The sequence below is a fragment of the Colletotrichum graminicola genome (genome assembly GCF_000149035.1).
Source record: "Colletotrichum graminicola M1.001 genomic scaffold supercont1.25, whole genome shotgun sequence".
In the NCBI taxonomy this organism is placed as follows: Eukaryota; Fungi; Ascomycota; class Sordariomycetes; order Glomerellales; family Glomerellaceae; genus Colletotrichum; species Colletotrichum graminicola.
The window spans coordinates 455,717-469,626 of record NW_007361029.1 but is presented as its reverse complement, the minus strand read 5'-3'; the positions used below and the strand labels follow the sequence as shown (position 1 = coordinate 469,626).

Genomic DNA, 13,910 nt, shown 5'->3' with positions numbered 1-13,910 from the left:
TTACTGTTATTTGGATAGGGTAAAAAAAATGTTTGGCGTTGGATGATTTGCCGGTGTTGGGTATTATTAATAGACGATAGACGACCTAAATTTGGAATAGTCGTCTGCTTCTGATGGTCTGCTCCAATTGCAAGATACCGGCCCTCACGCCGTCGATTACGAAGACCTGCCTGCCCTTGCTCTCACCATACACGTCAATGGCCGAGCTGCGGATGATGTCCTCCAGCCCAGCCATGCCGGCGCATCCCATGACAACGCAGCGCACGTCGCCGTTGCCGAGGAGCTTCTTGGTTGCCTGCTCGAGCTTGCCCCTCACCTCGGCCGGGCTGACGTGGTGAAAGTCCCCGGCCGTCAAGCCGGTCGACGTGACCCCGCCGAACTTGACGTTCTCCGACTCCTCCGCCTGGCCCAGGTAGCCCTTGACCCCCTTGCCGAGGTGCCTCTCCCAGAAATCGCCCGTGGTGACGATGCCCCATTTCGATGAGAGGTACGAGGCGGTTGAGCTGTGGGGCAGAAGCGCTGTCGCGGCGAGGATGCTTGCCTCGAAGATGCCGGTGACGGCGAGGGACGAGTGGAACTGGCGCGAGAGCTTCTCTACCAGAGAGTGGACGCTGTAGCACGCGATGAGCACGCCGTCGTACTGGTCGAGCTTGCCGCTGTTGACGAGGTCCTTGACGACGACCTCGGTGCTCAACTGGATGTCGACGTCATCGTTGATGCTCGCCGGGCTTTCCGACGGCGCCGTGTACGTATGGATCTCAAGGGACTGACACGGAAGTCAGCCTCTGCCGCCTTACGACCCCTTTTTTCCTTTTCTTTTTTTTCTTCTCTCGTTCTCGCTTATGAGTTGTGGAATTCGAGACCCCGGCTTACGTCGTGCAAGGGCATTGCTTGTATGGCCCTCTCCATGCCCCTCGTCATGTCCTCTGACGAGTTGGGGTTGATCACGAGGATCTTGATATTCCGTCGAAGTACGCGGGTTGTCATGGTTGCTGCTGTGGACAAAACAGTTCCTCAAGTGTGAGTCTCGGCCGATACCGAGCCCGCGCAAATTCAGATGGAAAAAGGAGTGTGAGGTTTGCCGTACTCCACGTCCTTCAAGCTCCTTCATCCATGTCCATCCAGTCTTGTCCCGCTGTCAACAGGTGGGGATTTATCTCCCGTCAGTGTGGGGCTGTAACGGGCCGTCAACGCTCTGCACTCCTGCATGAAAGTCTGCGACTTTCCCTCAGTGACAGTGCACACACAGCCCGAGCCCGAGCCCGGCCTGAGAAGATGCTCGCTGCGGGGTATCACGTGACACCATGTAGCTCAGCCACCTCTGGGCTTGACGATCCAGTTGCAGCACAGCAGGAGACTGGAAGGCAGCGAACCCAGCCCAACCCCACTATCGACGACACAGACGTAACAGCTTCCAGGGCGCTCTCCCCAACCACACCTCATCTCACTTCCCCCCCCCCCGCCCTTCCGCTAGAAGCTCTCAACTTGCTAGTTTATAGCTTCTGTTTTCACAATGGCAGCCGAGGCCCCCATCGGTAAGACAAAATGCCTCTGATGCAGCAGCAGCAGCAGCAGCAGTAGCTTGGCTTTAGCAGCAGCAGCAGCAGCAGTAGCTTGGCTTTGCTGCTGTCACGACTGTTCCCGTTCCTTGATGCTTCGATTGGGGAGGTGGCTGACGCAAAGATCCACAGTCCTCGACGGAGGAACAGGTTTCCTCAAGGTCGGCTACGCAGCACAGAACTTCCCCGAATTCCAATACCCTTCCATCGTCGGTCGACCGATCATCAGAGCCGAAGAAAAGGGCGAGGACAACGATGTGACTATCAAGGACATCATGTGCGGTGACGAGGCCGCCGCCGCCCGGACGATGCTCCAGATCAGCTATCCGATGGAGAACGGCATTGTCAAGAAGTGGGATGACATGCAGCATCTCTGGGACTACACCTTCTTCGAGAAGATGAAGGTCGACCCTCGCGGCCGCAAGATCCTGTTGACCGAGCCCCCGATGAACCCGCTGCGCAACCGCGAGCAGATGTGCGAGGTCATGTTTGACCGCTACGGATTCGGCGGTGTCTACGTTGCGATCCAGGCCGTCTTAGCCCTCTACGCTCAAGGTACGTTACGCCCGCAAGCTTCTCGGCCCTTCAATTGCAGATAGCGTACAACGGGTCTGACATTGGTGACCTCCAGGTCTGAGTTCCGGTGTCGTCGTCGATTCCGGTGACGGCGTGACCCACATCGTCCCAGTGTACGAGTCGGTCGTCCTGAACCACCTCACCCGCAGACTGGATGTCGCGGGCCGCGACGTCACGCGCAACCTGATTGCGCTCCTCCTGCGCCGCGGATACGCGCTCAACCGAACGGCTGACTTCGAGACGGTCCGTCAGATCAAGGAGAAGCTCTGCTACGTCTCGTACGACCTGGAGCTGGACAAGCGCCTGAGCGAAGATACGACGGTGCTGGTGGAGAGTTACACGTTACCCGACGGCCGCGTCATTAGGGTGGGCAGCGAGCGTTTCGAGGCACCCGAGTGCCTGTTCCAGCCTCACCTCGTGGACTGCGAGCAGCCTGGTATTGCCGAGTTCTTGTTCAACACGATCCAGGCCGCCGACGTGGACGTGAGGTCGTCGCTGTACAAAGCCATCGTCTTGTCCGGCGGCAGCAGCATGTACCCCGGTCTCCCTTCACGTCTGGAGAAGGAGCTCAAGCAGCTGTGGCTGACGAGGGTTCTGGGCGGCAACCCGGAGAGATTAAACAAGTTCAAGGTCCGGATAGAGGACCCGCCCCGCCGGAGACACATGGTATTCCTCGGAGGTGCGGTGCTGGCCAACATCATGGCCGACAAGGAGGCTATGTGGGTGACCAAGGCGGAGTGGGATGAACAGGGATCGCGTGTGCTCGAGAAGCTCGGCCCACGATGAGCAGCTGCCTCTCTCTCTCTCTCTCCCTCTCTCTCTCTCTCTCTCTCTCTCTGTGTGTGTGTGTGTGTGTGTCTCTATTTCTCTCTCCGGGGTTGGGGTCCGTCTTACTCTTGGTGGTAGACCTAGCATGCATGTGGCACGTTTTAGAGCCTCGTTTTTTTGTTTTTTTTTGACGAAAAAAAAGTTGATGAAGTCTTTTACCTGGCATTGCGTAACGCTTGAACGTGCATTGCTCACTTGAATGAAGTTGCCCAAGCGTCGAGACATTAGATTAGGTAAGGGGAAGGGAGCAAGGGATGGAACATCACGATGGTGCAAGCCGGTTAACACCGTGTGTCGCGGCAGGCCTTTTAGCACTGTAGATCAAGACAGACAGGCGGTGGTCTATCCGTACCACCACTCGAGATAGCGACGCACGCCCTGGCGAAATGTCGCTGGTTGCTTCCTTGTGAAACGTCTTCACTTTAACCTACTCTTTTCTTCCCTCACATACGCACACGCCATCAGGGACTTCATCACCTCATTCGCTTTCGCCAGTCAGTTGCTCTACGACGGGCTCGCTCGCTCGCTCGCTTGCTTCTCCTCCCGTCTTGACAATCTCGTGAACCGCCTCCCATCAGTCGTTCCTCTCGCGCGGGGATTTTTCTGCCCCAGGAGTTCTCCGCACCGAGATCTTCAGTTCCCTCACCCCTCGCTATCGCATGCAGTAAACGGCGAGAACGCGCGAAGCCGACCGTCGCATTGCAGGCATCAAGACGCAAAGCAAATCCTTTCAGGAGAATTGCCATTTCCCCCCAGCCGCGCGGCCGCATCATAAACATAAACGGTGTTGGCGAGTACGGATACTTACAACCAAATCCGCTGAAGATCCAGGGCCCAGTCTGCCCGACGACCCCAGAAGTCTTCCCGCGGCATCCACGCGCGTTTCCTCCGATTTCCGAGACGCCTCGCAATTGAATCAGGGCACCCACGCCCAGATCGGCGACTCTCCCGCGCGCGCGCGCGCACACACACACACACACACACACAGAGATACAGCCCCCGTCAACAGACGCCTAGCCAAACAATTCGTTTTCCGGGCTTCGCATGATCCTTTTATTCTTTTTTCTTTTCTTTTTGGTCTTATCCGCGACGTGCTGAACCGTTTAGATTGGGCATCACACCCTGGGCTTGCGGCATAAGAAGGCTCAGAACCCCCCCCCAAAGCACGCACACCAGCAGCGCCTTGACGCCTTAGGAGAAGACTGCGCCATTCTCCACCTTGTGCGGCGTACGAGGCTCTGGCTGGGTTCTGGCGTCTACGCTTATCCTTGAAGTTGACCCTGACGGACCGTTGATTGAGAGGAACTTGATTTGTCTTCTCTTGGTACTGGTCCATTTACCCTGCTTTGCCAAGCCGCCCTTGGCCTTTTTGGAGACCCTGACCGGAGCTGCGATCTTTCTACCCCCATCTCGGACTCGGATTTTGCCCCGAGTAATATCTGTTGGGGAAATTGAGAGTCGTTATCGCCACGTTTCGGCCAAGTTTATTAGAACAGACGAAAGCAACATCCATCCAGGCTCCCGGGACCGGGCAGTTGAAGCCTGGTAGGATCTCGAACTCGATCCTAATACGGTTATCAAAGCCAGCAGCGAACCCTTGCGAAGGATAATGAGTCTGACCAACCCGTCAACGTCAACCGTCGCCTCGGGCCCTAGCTCGGTTAGGACGGGCAACCACCTCAAGAGAAGCGTCCAGGCAGCGTTTGAAGGTGAGTTTTGACGTTTGCTTTCTGGTCCGGGTCCATCGTACCTACATCAAACTCCACGCCGTCACTTTGCCCCTCCCTAATTCCCCGTTTTTTGCCCTCGTACCTGACTCGAGTTGTGTCGATAATGTGTCATTCTGAAAGTCAACCGAGGGGTCAAGCGACAAGCGGAACGTGAGGGAGACTAGTATCCGTAATGTGTGGCAAAAAAAAAAAAGAAAAAAAAAGAAAAGGGACACCAAGTTCTGGTGGGCGGAGAAAAAGACACAAAGTGAGATAGACGTCGCGGTTTATCCCGTCGCCGCCGCCGCCGCCGCCGCTCGCCGGGCTTTCTCTTACCCTCTATCCGATGCCGTTTCCCTTGTTGTAGGATCTTATCCACACCTTTCTCCTCTTGCCTCTTGTTGATCGACCACCACCACCCCGGGTGTTCCATCCATCCGCTTTTGCGTGTCGAATCGCATCTCGTCAAATGCTCCCCCCCCTCCTAATACCTACTGCATATCTTATGCTCTACTGCACACACCCACATTCCCTCTTCCTCCCTCTCACAAGTACGGATAGACTGTTGGTTCTGGGATCTGCGAGGTGCTCGGGTATCGAGCCTAGCTTTCGTTCTCGCTTGCCGTTCCAAGTCAACCTCGTACTCTACATTTTTGCTTGGACCCATTTTTCTCGGCGAGACAATTCTCGACGTGTACACATCCACACACAGCACATATACATCCGAACAGCAACCCCTCCCCCCATATCCCAATCCTATTCCTTGCCCCCTCTTATCCCGTGCTGTCGGGTATACCGTCCCGTCTTGGAGAGGATACATATATCTTGAGGGGCCTTGCATCTGCAACTGCGGACTCCTCCTTTATCCCCCCCCCCCCTTCTCCACCGCTCCTTGCATCTCACACGATCGCTCTGCCAAGAGGGAGAGGATTCTGGCGCAACCCCGTGAGCGTTGTGTTGTGAATCGTGTATCAGCGGGTGACGGTCTGCATTCTTCCGCCCGGTGCCACTTTCTGCCATTACTGTTTATAGCTTAGAGCATTTTCCGCGAACGCCCCCAAAGCCCGTCTGCCTCATCCGGTCCCCAAACCCCAGGCCTGTTTCCACCTCTGACCAGCGGTGAGCTTTGCCTCCTGCTTGTCTTACGGCCGGCTATCGTCAGCTGCGTGTCGCTTCTGAGGCATCGTCCGGTACTACCTGCTTACGGACGAAAATAGCTAAAGAGAGACATGTGTCGTTGGTACAGCGAGTGCATACCGTGTTTTCCTTCCTGAACAATCTCATCCTCTCGCCAGCCCCACCCGTATAACCTCATCTCGTTCTACCAGAACAAGTAAATATTTTGCATTCTTCTCGGACAACATGTGGAGGGGTATCGGCTACGGCGGCCTACACAGTCACAGCTCCTGTATTTGACATCCTCTCCCGATCTCACATCGGTATCCACTTCACCCGCTCTCGGCCTTGCTGACCGAACTTCTTGCAGACCCGGCGGATCGTGGCCTCGGCCATATCAACTACCAGCCCAAAGTCCGCGTCATCGAGCGGTACAAGGTCGTAGGCTTTATTAGTTCCGGAACCTATGGCCGCGTCTACAAAGCCCTCGGCCGCCAAGGCCAGACGGGCGAGTTCGCCATCAAAAAGTTCAAGCCCGACAAGGAGGGTGAGCAGATCTCGTACACGGGCATCTCGCAGTCGGCCATCCGCGAAATGTCCCTGTGTAGCGAGCTGAAGCACGCCAACGTCATCAAGCTCGTCGAGATCATTCTCGAGGACAAGTGCATCTTCATGGTCTTCGAGTACGCCGAGCACGACCTGCTGCAGATCATCCACCATCACACGCAGAACCCGCGCCACCCGATCCCGCCGCAAACAGTCAAGAGCATCATGTTCCAGCTTCTCAACGGGTGCCAGTACCTCCACGCCAACTGGGTTTTGCACCGCGATCTGAAGCCCGCCAACATCATGGTCACCTCGGCCGGCGAGGTCAAGATTGGCGACCTGGGACTCGCGCGTCGCTTCGACAAGCCGCTGCATTCCCTTTTCAGCGGCGACAAAGTCGTTGTGACCATCTGGTACCGCGCGCCGGAGCTCATCCTGGGCAGCCGTCATTATACACCCGCCATCGACATGTGGGCCATCGGCTGCATCTTTGCCGAGCTGCTGTCCCTGCGGCCCATCTTCAAGGGCGAGGAGGCGAAGATGGATAGTAAGAAGACGGTCCCCTTCCAACGGAACCAGATGCAGAAGATTGTCGATATCATGGGCCTCCCATCCAAGGAGCGGTGGCCGCTGCTGACGTCCATGCCCGAGTACCCTCAGCTGTCGACCCTGCAGCCGCCCATGACACCGCACCACCATGGGCACCATGGACACCATCGCGGGCACGGGTACGGCCACCATCCGCCCGCGCCGAGCGGGTCGAACCTAGAGAAGTGGTATTACAGCACCATCTCGCAGGGAGCCTCGAGCAGCGCGACGTCGGCGTCGCAGGGCAACGGGGCACCGCTCGCGAGCCTGGGGGCCGAGGGGTACAAGCTTCTGGCGAGCCTGCTGGAGTACGACCCCGTGGAGCGGCTGACGGCGGCCAAGGCGTTGCAACACCCCTTCTTCTCGACGGGTGACCGGCTGAACGCGCACTGCTTCGAGGGGCTGAAGAACGAGTACCCGCACCGGAGGGTGAGCCAGGACGACAATGATATCCGGACGAGCAGTCTGCCCGGGACCAAGCGAAGCGGGCTGCCGGACGATTCGCTGGCTAGGCCAGCGAAGAAGTTGAGGGAGGTCTAAGGCCGGGTTCATTCCGTCCGGCGGATGGCCGAGAGGAGTGGAGGATATAGAACGGCAGCATAATATGGCGTTTCAGTGGTATCAGATCATAGTACAAACACAACCGCAGGGTCGGGCTTGGCGGAGAATGGCGTTGGGGGGAGGGGGGTTATTGATTACGGGACTGATGGGTGCACGGATACCATCATATGAGGTTTGATAGAGGAGAATTCACAGGCATTGCAGATATAAAAAGTAGAGGGGGGTAGTTTCGAGGCGATGAATGAAACCGAGGAATCTGGGCTTCTCAGTTTGGATCCCCCCTCCCACCCTCTCGAGCGAGACTGCATCAGTTGGGCTCGTACCCAGGCACAACGGCTTCTCGTGAAGGCAGTGATATGGCACAAGCTTCCCTCCCGTGTGTCTTTGTGGTCGGGCAGACGGGAGACGGGAGACGGCACGAAGAGTGTGTGACGCCCTGGTTGGCCAGTTGGTGGAAGATTATGAGGGGGGGCTACGTGGCTGCGTTGGGAGGGGGGCGATTTGTAACCTGCGTCTTGTGGGAATATGACGACGGGCAGAGAGAAGAATTGTCACTCGAGCCGTCTGGGATTTGATGTTTTTTTTTTTAACCTGCTCCCGAGACGATTAGGCTTCTATTTTTTTTTTTCTTTGGTATGTTCCGACGGGTCAAACATCAGCCGCTCTGGTTGTTGGTGTTGGGTGGAGAGGGAGGACGAATTCAGTAGGTTGTAAGGTTGTATCATGCGTACGGTGCCCAACGATGGAAAGAGAGCAGTCGTGTTTCGAGAAACGGCACGGCGTCTGCGTCGACGGGTGAGGAATGCCAAGGGCCAGCCGCAGGCGTCAGTATCGTAAGAATAACCCAAAGCCGTATTGACATGGAGAGCAGCATCCAGTCGGTCACCTAGAGACTGATTATTTTGGGACATCACCATGTTGAGCGTTAGGATGTCATCGACCCCCTCGGCACATGTAATCGTCATGGACAACAGCCAGAATTTGGGGGAACCGCCGGGGTGCTTGTTTTTTTTTTTTTGATGCATTTCATATTTGAGAGAATCATGAACCCATTCCCCCCGTTTCACGCCGCGTTTGACTCTAGTATTGCGCGGCCGGCCATAAATAAAACCTCTCGGGACCGGCACAGGGACGATGCAAAAAAAAAATAATGCACACACAAAGCCGCAGCCGAAATGGATAACCCCATGAGAGAGAGAGAGGCGAGGGGACGATTCCCCCCCCGGAGTGGAACAACAACACGAGAGCCCAAAGACGACATTTTGATTCGCATGTTCTTTTTTTTTTTTTGATGTTCCACCAACGCCGCCCACTGTTTTGCGGATGATCCGGGGGAAATCCCTCGCGTGCCTTAACCCTAGGCAACAAGGCGAGACGCTTATTCCTTCTTCTTCTTGGCACCCTTGACCTTCGCCGTACCGCGCAGAGTCTTCATGCGGTTCTTGCGCTGCTTGCCTGTGGAGCGCGGGTAATGTCAGTCATGCGGTCTCTTGGATGATTTGATTTTGCCACCGCGGCATGTGTCAAGGCACGTCCGGGTCTCGAAGACGGATGGATATCCGACCCGACGACCCGCCAAACCAGCGGCAGCAATCGGATGGGGAGAGGGGAGGGGGATTCGGCGTACGCTGCTGTCTGCTGGCCTTCTCGATCTTGCTGGCCTGGCCGACGCGGACGAGTCTGTAGTGGGGCTCGAACTTCTTCATGGCCTCGGGGGAGTCGTAGACGAGGGCGAAACCAGTGGTCTTGCCGCCACCGAACTGGGTGCGGAGGCCGAAGACGTTGATCTGGTCCTTGGTGGCCTTGTAGAGCGAGCCAAGCTTCTCGCGGAGCTCATCCTTGGAGATGTTGGCACGGCCGGGGTGGAGGATGTCACTGTGCGCATCGACCGTCAGCATTTCCGTACACAATGGAATAGTAAAAATCCTCATCGATCCCCCGAGAGAGCGCGCGCGCGCGTGCCAAGTCCCTCTTCCTCCTCCCATCCGTGGCTGTCCGAGTAGCTTAATTGGAGGCGTGTGTCGGTATGCCAATTGACGATATGCTTCTTCTTGTTCTTCTTCTCCCCCTTCCATCTTGTCTCCTTTCGATGTTGCCTTCCGTGCGCGCTTCCTTCGTAGGAAATGATATCTGGAGGGGCAAACTCACACGACCATCTGCTTACGGCCAAGCAGGGGGTTACGGATGAACTTGCGAGTTCGCAGGGTGACGGGGGTGTCGACGTCCGCCATCTTTGCGGTCGGGGGGGCTGATCTGTCTGTCGAGATGGGTTGGCGCTGGGACAGAAGAGTCGGAAAGGTGTGGTATCGTCAAAAGTTCGCAGAGTGATGTGTGGTTGTGATGGGGTCCGAGAGTTTTCGCCCGAAACTGTGGGTGGAAGCCCTAATTTGGTGCCTGAGGCCCGACGAGCCGCACCAAAAAACAGAAATCACGTGGGGTCGCTTGCCGGCACGGACCACACCTCTTTGCAAGTGCGAGAATCAGCTGACCTGTCAGCGTCCGAAATGCCATTGCTCGATTGGCAGTGCGGGAAAAGCGAAAAGCCAAGGGCGGCCCACCAGCAAAACGACACGGTGTTTGCACGGTACACCTCTTTTTTGTTTCTTCTTTTTTTCCCCCTTCTGACTCAGCATTGGTTCATTGCCTCGAATTTGGCGAATACCGACTGAAGAAGAGACTTCTACGACTTGTCGCCGTGTAATTACCTCATTGTGTCTTTCAGACCCGGGGTTTTCTCTGTATCTTCGATTCAACACGGGAGAACGCTTGGCTCCTTTCTGTTGGTGAAATCTGTCTTGCGTTGACTCGACCGGGGTATATAAACACTACGAAGTATCTTGCAGGGGGTGGCACTTGAGAGCGCAGACTTGAAGCTTCATATCTCACGGAATCAGGCAGCACACGACGTTTTCACGAGTGAAACGTTCGCCGTGTTACAACCATGGCGAATTCCATTCCTATGACAGATTCCGTCGAGCGGTTCTGCCACCAGTATCTTCAACTGGAAACGACCCTAGACTACCCTACTGCCGAGGTCATACGGGAACAACAAGCGCAAGACACGATTTATAAGAATCTCTTCTCGGACGAGGGGCCCCGTTACAGCCCCCCTGCGAGGTACCGCGTAAAAGTATTGAAAGAGCTTGTTGCACGCATCGAGTCGAGCATCGAGGATTGGGACCAGCACGTAAGCGCCCTCTACTGCAAGGCGCTGTGGCAAGACGGCTCTGCCGTCAGATGCGTGCATTCCCCTCTGACGGTGGCCTAGGAAGTCTCGGAAGATCTCATGGCAGCCTTGTCAGAATCTCTTGCAACCCCAATCCCTTCTGAGATATCCTCTGCTCAGCAGAAGGCCTACGTCACCTACCACATGAGCAGCCTTGCGCAGTACCCTTCCGAAACGCACTTGCATGGGCCTGACATCACCCTGCTCGAGTCCCGTTCGCTGATCTCTGCTTCTGGTACTACGGGCCTCCGAACATGGGAGGCCGCATTGCATCTAGGGCAGTATCTCTGCGCAAACCGGCAAATCATCCAAGGGAAGCGGGTTCTCGAACTGGGAGCTGGCACCGGATACCTGGCCATCCTCTGTGCCAAGCACCTCGCCGCCACACATGTCGTTGCCTCGGACGGGTCGGATGACGTTATCAACAACCTCCCGGAGAGTTTCTTCCTTAATGATATGCAAGAAAGCAGTCTGGTCAGACGGATGGAATTGAAATGGGGTCACGCCATGGTCGGAACAGAAGACCAGCAGTGGAACAACGGCGAGACTGTCGACGTGGTGATCGGGGCAGACATCACCTACGACCAGAGCGTCATCCCGGCACTCATCGCGACCCTCCACGAGCTGTTCTCATTGTTCCCGGGCGTCGAGGTTTTGATATCCGCAACCCAGAGGAACGAGGCAACGTTCGAGGCGTTCTGCAGCCGTTGCCGTCAGCGCGGGATGGGCCTCAGGTACGTCGACTTCCCGATACCAGTGAGGGAGCGGCAGACGGGTCCGTTCTACAGCGACAGCGTACCGATTCGAATCTGTCGAGTGTCGGCGCCATCTAGCACGGGCGTAACGTGGCAAGATGGTTGGGTGGGCGGACGATAATGTTCGGACGTGGTGTCATGTTGCAGCTGACTTCATGACATCTACCTCTCGCGTGATACGCTACCAAGACTGAGGTAGTGCTACAAGGCGGCCCCTCTGAAGGTCGCACATGCAACTGGCGCAAGTCGAGGCGAGATGAGATGCTAGTGACGATGCCCTTGCTCACTTGAATCATCACGAGCACCGGCTCTAGGCCTCCCAGACATCTCTGGCCCGCACGTCATTGGATAGTGAAGAGTACATTGACAGCAAAGTCAACCATTGACGATGGGCTCGACAAGTGTGGGTGGAAAATTATGAGAGAAATCCAGTTTGCAAAGTGAACTAGCGAGTTGACTCGCCGACACTCCAGGCTTGCATTCCAGCGCAAAGGTTGTCTGGAGGCGCAACAAGGATCAGCGATGACATAGATGCATGCAGGTTGTCAAAAGCCCCAGGGTCCAAGGCGAGCTCCGGATAAGTTGATGCGCCTCTACTGAGCTAGCCGGACGCCTCCCGAAACGCAAGAAACTTTGATTCACGGGAGAGGGCTACGGATACTGTGATGAACTTGTTGATACGAACGAGTGTGGACGAGAGTCTCGAGCGGCGAATAGCGTCGTCATCCTGGGCCCCGAAGGATGGAAATTTAGCAGTGAAGTCGGTCGGCACACGGCCCCGACCGAAGTTCCGATGATGAAGGCCATCATGCCATCAGGAACACAAGTTTGATGGAGGTCCCCGCGGACCAGTCGACTTGTCGGGTTTATCGCCTGTCGGACACGATGAGCTTCCCCGGATTTCTAGAGCTAAGCGGGTGTGGTCTGACGCTTTCGGCCGTCTCAGAACGCGGAGAAGGTTCGAAGTCGCTCGGCGGATGGTGTTGGTACCTTCTTCCCCCCTCCTTCCGGTCTGCACCCCATAAACTCAATTCATGACAGAGGGCTTGCTGAGGTAGGGAGGGAGGAAGTTTTAGGTAAGGTTGTGCTGGTAGCAGATACGGAGATGACGCTCCGGCTTGATGAACTACGGAGGTGGCAACGACGACGAGGAGGCAAACCATAACGATAAGAGGTTGGACGTCATATCTTTGATTTTGGACATGTGGCTGGAATCATTGGATCACGTACTGTACGTTGAAGACGACTACGTAAGCTCGGTCAGAGTGACGTTGGAGGTCGTGTGGCTCACACGAAGGAGCCCACTCACCCTTGCACATGATTCAGAAATGCGGGAAAACCAAACTAAGAAAAAGGGTTTGGGGAGCTCGATGATTGGGCGGATTGGGTGGGTTGGGGAAGCATCCCGGATGACAAGCGCATTGCCAATACATGGGGACTGCGGTGTAGCCATTCGGGAGGCACCTTCTCGGACGTTCTCTCTGGCGCATTGGGAAATGATAAGACGGCAGAAGCGCGGGAGCGCAAAGGCGGCGACAAACAGGGCCAGCGTCAAGCGTGTTGAAACGAGGCTATGAAGTCATCCTATCCGCCCCCCATGGATGAGCATCGGGGGACGGGAAAGGTCGAGCTCGGCTCGAGGGCCGGTGCTGGGCTCTCCCCACCCTTCTACGGGAGTTCGGTTGAATGCATTGGGTTGTCGATGAGGAAGAGGTGTGTATGTGTGTGTTTCGCTACATGCCAAAACATGCGAAAGGAGTTCCCGTCATGCTGGGCCCGAGAGGCTTCTCTGCAAGGTACGCAACCCCCAAATCCATGGTCTCGTGCTTGCAGTTGCGTACGCTGGCCGTCGATGACGGAAGCTGGATTGTCAGGCGAGGCTGATGCTGCCCGATTATTTGACGATGCACGTCCCGACTTCCGGTCAAGCTTGCAGCCGCTAGTAGACCGAATAGAGAAGGTGAAGTTCTGTCCGGCCGTGTGTCCGCTTGCATACCCGGTTCAGACGTAGTTGTGATGAGGATTTGGCCACCACACGCAGTGTAGGCGAAAGTAGCTGTCAAGCACCCAAACTAGGTATGTGATCGCCCCTCCCCCCCCGCTAGCCACGCGGTGAGGTAAACTAGGTAGGTACCTAGGTAGTGAGAGGAGGTACCGGTACACATGCGCGGCTGACCGCTGGCTCTCGGAATCTCAAGCCTAGCTGACCACATCATTGGACCTGCCCGGAATAACATGATATTCCATAACCCGGACCAATCCCTGACCCGAATCCTAACCCCAACCCTAACCGAACCCTAACCGACCCTATCCACTAACCCTACTTCGGCTTAGTGCGTGCACGGTCATCATGTCTGGTCAGGTCAGAGGCAGTGATCAGGTCAGGTCAGGTACCCCCCACAATGGTCGCCTTGACTACAGACTCGCTCAAAGAGGCACGTCGGTC

At 56.1% G+C, this 13,910-nt stretch overlaps 5 protein-coding genes across 5 annotated transcripts; 3 read left to right on the top strand and 2 right to left on the bottom strand.

Moving 5' to 3' along the window:
* Window positions 1–85: 85 nt before the first annotated feature.
* Window positions 86–987, bottom strand: GLRG_06620 (hydantoin racemase; the record flags this gene model as incomplete). Its single annotated transcript, XM_008097305.1, has 2 exons — window positions 86–766; window positions 874–987. 2 exons carry the CDS (start codon window positions 985–987, stop codon window positions 86–88), a joined length of 795 nt encoding a protein of 264 aa, XP_008095496.1.
* A 526-nt stretch (window positions 988–1,513) lies between these two features.
* On the top strand, window positions 1,514–2,921 carry GLRG_06619 (actin; the record flags this gene model as incomplete). Its single annotated transcript, XM_008097304.1, has 3 exons — window positions 1,514–1,535; window positions 1,692–2,114; window positions 2,191–2,921. 3 exons carry the CDS (start codon window positions 1,514–1,516, stop codon window positions 2,919–2,921), a joined length of 1,176 nt encoding a protein of 391 aa, XP_008095495.1.
* A 3,113-nt stretch (window positions 2,922–6,034) lies between these two features.
* Window positions 6,035–7,462, top strand: GLRG_06618 (uncharacterized protein; the record flags this gene model as incomplete). Its single annotated transcript, XM_008097303.1, has 2 exons — window positions 6,035–6,080; window positions 6,159–7,462. 2 exons carry the CDS (start codon window positions 6,035–6,037, stop codon window positions 7,460–7,462), a joined length of 1,350 nt encoding a protein of 449 aa, XP_008095494.1.
* Window positions 7,463–8,861: 1,399 nt separating this feature from the next.
* On the bottom strand, window positions 8,862–9,714 carry GLRG_06617 (ribosomal protein S24e; the record flags this gene model as incomplete). Its single annotated transcript, XM_008097302.1, has 3 exons — window positions 8,862–8,938; window positions 9,111–9,358; window positions 9,632–9,714. The coding sequence occupies 3 exons, from the start codon at window positions 9,712–9,714 to the stop codon at window positions 8,862–8,864; spliced, it is 408 nt and encodes a 135-aa protein (XP_008095493.1).
* A 710-nt stretch (window positions 9,715–10,424) lies between these two features.
* On the top strand, window positions 10,425–11,585 carry GLRG_06616 (uncharacterized protein; the record flags this gene model as incomplete). The annotated part of the gene is made up of 2 exons (XM_008097301.1): window positions 10,425–10,670; window positions 10,752–11,585. The coding sequence occupies 2 exons, from the start codon at window positions 10,425–10,427 to the stop codon at window positions 11,583–11,585; spliced, it is 1,080 nt and encodes a 359-aa protein (XP_008095492.1).
* Window positions 11,586–13,910: the final 2,325 nt, after the last annotated feature.